The sequence below is a fragment of the Trypanosoma conorhini genome, assembly GCF_003719485.1.
Source record: "Trypanosoma conorhini strain 025E chromosome Unknown Tco_14.4_contig_00059, whole genome shotgun sequence".
NCBI lineage: Eukaryota > Euglenozoa > Kinetoplastea > Trypanosomatida > Trypanosomatidae > Trypanosoma > Trypanosoma conorhini.
Genome location: NW_021704144.1, coordinates 1 through 7,179, shown reverse-complemented (window position 1 = coordinate 7,179; position 7,179 = coordinate 1). Strand labels below are relative to the sequence as shown.

Below are 7,179 nucleotides of genomic sequence, written 5' to 3'. Positions count from 1 at the left end.
CACACACACACACACACACACCACCCCTGATGCCCCTGCCCTCCCGCTGAAGTGAAGCAAACTCACGCAACCGCAAAGAAATGGAGCCACCGTGGCAGGGGGCGTTGCGGCACCCGACTGACGCGAACGCCCATGAGTCTGTCGCATCGTCTGCGCCTGCCGCCGAATCGTACGTCTACGCCTGCCGCAAGTGTAGACGCGTCTTGTTCAGGCAACAGGAGCTCGTGCCGCACGACGCTGAGCCCGGCAGCTGCGGCAATAAGGGTTTCAAACAGCGTGGTGGGGGCCATGCCTCGCAACAGCAGCAGCGCGAGGTTTGTGCGGCGCGGGAGGGCGAGGTGTGCACAAGCTACTTTCTTGACCCAGACGTCTCACCGTGGGTGGCGGAGGAGAGCCGTGAGGTGCATCAGATGAGTGGCGGCGCCGATGTTCTGCCAGACACCATCTACTGCCCCAATCGCAGCTGCCGCGCGAAGATTGGAACGCAGTCGTGGGTGGGCTCGCAGTGCTCCTGCGGCGCGTGGGTGGCACCGGCGTTCAAGATTCACAGTCGCGTGGTGGACAAAATGCCAGCTGTGTAGCCGTGCACAAAGCGAGTGAGAGAGGGAGAGGCAGACGCGTCGCCAAGCTTCCCTTTTTGTGTGCGCCTGGTGGTGTTCGACCCTCGCTTGCCGGCTGCGGCGCATAAGCGAAACGAAGCTGCCAGCCGTAGGCGGCGCCCGTGCAGGCAACACCGGCGGGTGGTCTGCTCTTGACCATAACCCTGCAAGGCACTCGCGGGTCTCTTCCTTGCGGCTGCTGCTGCTGTTGTTGTTGGCTCTCTCCCACTTCTCCCTCCTATGTTCATTTATTTTATTCTTCTTGTCTTCCACTCTTTCTCTCATGCACTCACTCACTGTAGCCCAATCTCCCCCACGCACGTAGGCAAAGTACACCTTAGTCCACACACACACTAAAAAAAAAGCTTTTTTTTTTTGTTCTCCCTCGTTCCACGCTGTGGCGGGTGTGTGCTCCCGCCGCTGTCGCCTGCTTCTTTTACGCTTCGCCCGCGGGCAGGCCGGGGGTGACGCGGAGGGGCAGAGAGGCCAACGGAACACATGCAGGGCGTGCAGGATGCCCTTCCCTGCCTCGCCGGCGGTGGGGTTGTTGCTTATGTGCGTTTCTTGCTGGAGTGGACCGACGCCGCGCCGCTCACCGCAACCGGGCGGGTGCACCACTGCCTCGTGAGCCTCGGCGACGACGACGGGGAGGAGGAGGAGGTGCTCTCACCGCACACCTTCAGGCGCGAACGGCTGCCCGCGTTGGTGGAGCGGGTCTCGGAGGGTGTGGCGCGGGGGAAGGCGCGCGCCGTGTGCCCGGCGGTGGTGCGCGCGGCCGTGAGACACGTGATGTCTGACGGCTCTGAGGGCACCTCCCGAGACCGCTGCGTCTCCTCCACGCGGCAGCTAGCGGCTGCAGAGAAACTTCTTGCGGTGGCCCGCAGTACGCAGTACCGCGGCTCCCTCGTTCTTTTGCTGTTCCACCCGAATGAGGCGGTTAGTATTTGGTCGCGCGAGACGCTTCTGCGGCTGGTGAACCTCGCGGCGGCGGCGTCCGCGGAGGCGCAGGTCGCGGCAGACAACTTGTGGCTCTTGGGGATGCAGCTGCTGTGCACAATCAAGCACGCCACCTCCACTCCGCTGGAGCTGCATGAGAACGGGACAAAGCGTCTTGTCGCCGACGGTCTCTGCAGTCTGCTGGCAGTTCTCACCGCATTAGACACGAAGCTCGCGGAGCTGGAGCGTACGATGCTGCAGGCCGCAGCCGCGGGAGGCGACAAAACTCCGTCCCTCTTCGGCGGTGTGTCGACGGCGACCGTTCTCCTGCTCGGCGGCAGCATGTTGCTGTACTGGCTCACTTCCATGGGTCCCGCGGCCGACACGCCGCCGGCGTCCGTCATAGAAGAGTTGGCGGTGCTGCTGAACGCCCAGATGGGAGACAACACGACGCTGCAGCCTGCGTCACTCGCCAGTGACACACAGCGGGCGCTGGTAAAGGTGCTCGTGCACTGTCTCCTTGACAACGCTAAGCTTGCCGCGACGGCATCGCGCGAGGAGGCCTTGTGCTGCGCAAGACGCATGCGGGAGTTGTGGTGTGTGGCGTCGCGCATCGACCCGCCGTCGTCAGCGGCTTCAAGAACGAGGTTGCCTGCCAATGGCACTGCCTCTCCTCCACCGGCGAAGGCGGCGGGTTGGTTACTGCGGTTCCTGATGCGCAATGCATCCGTGCAGCTGAACCTGCCGACGGCGCTGCGTGGGGCGGCGGGAGGTGCTCCAAGCGATGCCACCTTTCACACGATGGAAGTCGCCGTGCACGCCCTCCGATGTATGCTGACGTCGCTGGCAGAGGCGCTCCCCGCGTTGGCGGCCTCGCCCCACTACCATGAGTTTCTGGCTTCCATGCAAAAGGACTGCCTGACGTTAACGGCTGCCGTCGCCTTGCGGGCTCAGCAGCCGCACGTCACCCTGATGGTTTTACGGCATTTTTTGCTCACAGATTTAGCCTTATTTGGCCGTGGCCGTCCTTCGAACCCCGGGGAATGTCTTCGGATCGCGTGGGAGGTGCTTCCCGAGTTATTGCAGCGGGCCATCATTCAAGACGGCGGCCAGGCGGCCCCCGCCTCCCCGCGTTCGCCATCACCGCTGCTGTTGCTGCGGGTGCTCGAGGTGCTGGATGTCGCCACGGAGGAGTCCCCTGCATGCGCCTGGCTGCTCCTCAGGCCCCTCAAGGACGGGCCGCAGCCGCTGGCGCGGGTGGTGGGGAAGTGCCTGGAGCGGCTCACCGACACCGTGCGGAGGTCCATGAGGGAGATGCGCCAGCAGTGGGAGGAGGCGATGGTGGCGGAAGGCAACAGCCGCACCGGCGCTAGCAGCGGTGGGAGCCGTAACTGCAACACTAACAGTAACGCCTGCTACGGTTACGGCGGCAGTGAGGTCAGCGGCACCCTCAACCCGGAAAGCACGTCTTCGGTGGCCGCCTCGCGGCTTCTTTCCTCCGCCTCATGCATCCCGCGTGTGGCACACGTGCTTATGCTCTCCGCGGACACCGTGACGCGTCGTCTGGGGGAGGCGCTCTCTGCCCTCTTCCTCCACTGCTTCAGCTCAGTCGTGCACGGCACCTTCCGCGCCGATGCGGCGAACTGGCTGCTGCAGTTGATTCTACACGACCCCGTGCTCGAGGAGAACAAGCTGAAGCTGCATGACGCGAAGGTTGACGCAGTCGCCCGGGCCAGTGGGGAGACGTGGGTGACGGTGATGCGCAGCTGTAACTGGAGCAGCCTGACGCCGGAGATCGGCGCCACGTGTTGGTGGCTGTGTGCGCTTGTGGCCGACGTCTGCGTGCTGGCGAAGCCGCTGGGTGACCAGCTGCTCGACCTCGTCGTCACGCAACTCCCTCCCCTCACTGGGGCCGCACAGACGCGTCCCACCGCCGCCGCTGTCAGCGCCGCCTGCGAGGAGGAGGCAGGCTCTTCCCACACCCAGCAGTCCCTGCGTCAGTGCGCGCAAAACCTGCTGCTCGTGCTTCTGCGGAAGTGCTCCTTGTATTCGCCGACCGTATTTGCCCGCGCCCTTCTGCATGTGGCTGCCGCGTCCCCACCTCCAACGCGGTCCCCGTCGGATCGGTCGTTTAAGGCGACCCTTTCCAAAGACTTTGTGGGCGTGCTACAGAAGCTTCCGGCGGAGGCGAAGGAAACGCTGACCGAGTACGCCCCGAGCTGGTTAGCGGAGATTCTTCGCTCCACACAACAAGGCATCGACGACAGTGTGGCGGACCAGAATCGCCGGTTCCAGAAGTACGAGTTTGAGGAGAAGCAAATGAAGTTGCTGGAGGAGGAGGACCGCAAGCGGGCGAGGCAGGAGGAACAGCTGTGTCGCGCGAACAGAGAGCAGCGTCGACGGGAGCTGGAGAGTGGGCGTGAGCAGCCAATAAACGGCAGCAGCAGCAGCAGCAGCAGCCCATCTGTCGCCACGCTTAGGGCCACCGTGAAGCGCCCGCGTGACGATATGCCTTCACTGCTGATTGCACAGACAGACCCCGACAGTGGCGAGCTGCTGCAGCAGCAGCTTGGGCCACGCTTGCGCGCCACGGAGCACGTTGGCGCCGTCGCAGGTGCCGCACAGAGACCAGCGGCGGTGGCACCGCCGCCGCCCACGGCACTGCAACGGCACCTGCAGCAGCTTGGGGAGAAGCGAGTAAGCGAGCTCATTCGTGTGGAGAATCTCAACAAGACCGTGGAGGCCATTCGTCGCATCGCTGGCAGCACCGACGTCTCGCGCCGCCCTCCGCTAACAGACGACATCATCGGTCACGGGCGATATTGTTTGGCCGTTGAGTTGCCAGTCATTCCGCACCAGTTCACGGCGACCACAAACGCGGCTGGCGACCTTTACGTGGCGTCGTTTCTCCCGCACATTGCGCTCGAATTGCGCTATGAGCTGCACCAGCGGTTTGACGAAGTAATGGACCTCTGCCGCGCGCGGGAGGTGGCAAACCAGCGGGGAGGGGGCCGGCCAAGGACGGCGGCTGCGGCGGCGGCGGCAGTGCGGGCCCAGGCGACCAAATCCCCCAGAAACGGTGGCCTTCCCACGCCATCGCCGTGGATCACCGACAATGCAATGCCTGTGGTGTGCGCGGGCGATGCCGCGCTTAGCCCGCTGGACCCCACCTGCCTGCAGCTTCGTGTGATGCTGACGGCGGCGCCTGGTACGGCCTCTGTGGCGTCGCTGAGCGCGGGGCTCTCAGAGGGCGATGTCGCGCTTCTCCTGCTGCCGCTTCCTCACATCGCCGCCGCCCTGCCGCAACTCTTCAGCGAGGCTGACGGCCGCGGTATGATGCCGGATGCCTGGCGCGTGCTTGGGTGCGTTCCAAAATTGTGTCTGGTGACTTCACTGCCGCCGGGGCAGCGCACGGCGGCCCTCACGCTATTCACCTCATCGGCGGCGGCGGCTTCGTCTTCCTCCTCCGCCGCTGGCGGTGGCAGTGGCAATGAAACCATGTCGGTAAACTTCTCGCATGCGCTGCGGGCGTTTGTTTCCTCGCAGTCACACTTTTACGTCAAACGCCTCGCCCCACTTGGGCCGTCACTCGCTGCCGTGACTGCGCTACACGGCATCCGGCGAAAGATATTTGCCCGCACCCTGCTGGAGCCGCACTCGGAGGCCAGGGTGAGTCGTGCGTATCATCACGCCATTGAGCGGGAGCTCGTGTTGAGCGAGCACTGGGGGGAGCTTTCCAGTGGGCTTCTGCTGCACCATTGCCTTAATGACTGGCAGAAGCGCGCCATTGTGGCCGCTCTCTTCGCCGTCGCCCCAGGGTGGGAGGCTGCCGCGCTTAAGTTGCCGCTGGCCGCCTCACCCCTGCCAAAGCCGCCGGATCTGTTCCTTATTGAGGGGCCGCCAGGGACGGGTAAAACGCAAACGATTGCGGCTCTCACCCTCAACCTGCTGCAGCACTTGCAGAAAGCGGCTCGCCGGGTGCTTGTGTGCGCCCCTTCCAACTGCGCCGTGGATGAGGTGCTGCTGCGGATGCGAAATCTCGCAAGGCGTGTGCCGCAGCTTGGGGATGTGCAGCTCCTTCGCGTTGGTGTACGCGACAATGTGGACCCCGCGGTGTTGGCGGCCTCACCGCCCCTCTTTCTTGATGACTGTGTAGGGGCATTGACAGATGCCTTCAGCACCACTCGCCCCGGCGCTTCAGGGCGCGTGGTGCGTAACGGTGGTGCCGATCTGGCGGTGAGCGGCCGTCGCCAACAGCTACGTGAGCAGGTGCTCTACGGGGCCAACGTGGTTTGTTCCACGTTGGGGTCGCTGAGTCAGCTGCAGCGCACCGACTTTCTCTTTGATGTGGTGATTGTGGATGAGGCCTCGCAGGGCACTGAGCCTGATGTCCTGCAGGCGTTGATGCTGGCGAAGAGCCGGGCGGTTCTTGTCGGCGACTCCAAACAACTGCAGCCAACGATTCTCTGCCAGGCCGCTGCTGCGCGTGGGCTGAAGCGTAGCCTGCTGCAACGCCTCTTGCAGCAGGGGCACCGCTCCTACTTGTTGCGTGTGCAGTACCGTATGCACCCTGACATCTGTGCGTTTCCGAATCGCTACTTCTACGGCAAGAAACTTCTCACGCATGTCAGTGTGATGACGCGGCAGCGCGGCGCGGCTTCGCAGGCGCTGCCTCTGTCAGCTGAGATGGAGAAGGTGCCGCGGTTGGTGTTTGTGGACGTGCAGGATGGACGCATGGAGTGGGGCAGAGGACGCTCGCTGATGAACAGTCAGGAGGCAGACGCTGTGGTGCTGCAGATGCGTCGCTTCCGTGCGACCCTGCACCTCACCCCGGAGGAGTTCGCCCGCCGGACTGGGGTCATCACCTTCTACCAGGCGCAGAGGGAGGCGATTCTGAAGCGGCTTTCCCGCGAGGAACGCGGCAGCGCGCTGCAGGTTGCCACTGTGGACAGCTTCCAGGGGAAGGAAAAGGACATCGTCTTCATCAGCTGCGTCCGCGCCCCGCACGCCGTGCCGCGCTTAGACGCCGCACCGACGCTTGGCTTCTTGGAGGACTGGCACCGCATCAACGTCGCACTCACCCGCGCCAGGGAGTTTTGCGTGGTATTTGGGCACGCCCAGACGTTTCTTGCCGCCGCGTCGGCGAAACAGCAGCAACAGGGACAAGAGGCACAGCCGCTGCCCGGGTGCGGAAGCGGGAGCGGGGGGAACGATGACGACGACGACGACGACGATGTCATTTGCGAAGCCACGCCACCGCCGCCAAAGTCGGACGACGATCCCCTTGTTCTCGCTGAGCTGGTGAAGTACGTAGCCGCTGCGGCGCAGCGGAACCACGTTGGCAGCGACGCTGCCGCGGCGATGTTCACCGGCAGCAAAAACCTGAATCTGCTGAGTGAGCTGCTCTCGCAGTCGCACGGGGAGCGGCGACCATAGGGCCCAACGGGAACGAAGGCAACACGCTGATTGGGGGGGGGGTGAAGCGAGGGGTTGTGCGTCTGGGTAAATGCTTGAATGGAGTAACCGGCGTATTTCATCTCTTCTTTTTTCTTCTGCTTTTTGTGGTGTCCGCGTGCATCGCGGCCCTCTATATATTTTCTTGACGCCGACGCCGTAGCGCATCGCTTTGGGGGGGGGGGCTGGA

General features: G+C 64.0%; 2 protein-coding genes across 2 annotated transcripts, besides 1 other annotated feature; both read left to right on the top strand.

Moving 5' to 3' along the window:
* Positions 1-24: a microsatellite.
* Positions 25-80: 56 nt separating this feature from the next.
* On the top strand, positions 81-581 carry Tco025E_01695 (dual specificity phosphatase 12; the record flags this gene model as incomplete). The annotated part of the gene is made up of 1 exon (XM_029368632.1): positions 81-581. The coding sequence occupies one exon, from the start codon at positions 81-83 to the stop codon at positions 579-581; it is 501 nt and encodes a 166-aa protein (XP_029231272.1).
* Positions 582-1,097: 516 nt separating this feature from the next.
* On the top strand, positions 1,098-6,971 carry Tco025E_01694 (putative nonsense mRNA reducing factor 1; the record flags this gene model as incomplete). The annotated part of the gene is made up of 1 exon (XM_029368631.1): positions 1,098-6,971. One exon carries the CDS (start codon positions 1,098-1,100, stop codon positions 6,969-6,971), a length of 5,874 nt encoding a protein of 1,957 aa, XP_029231271.1.
* Positions 6,972-7,179: the final 208 nt, after the last annotated feature.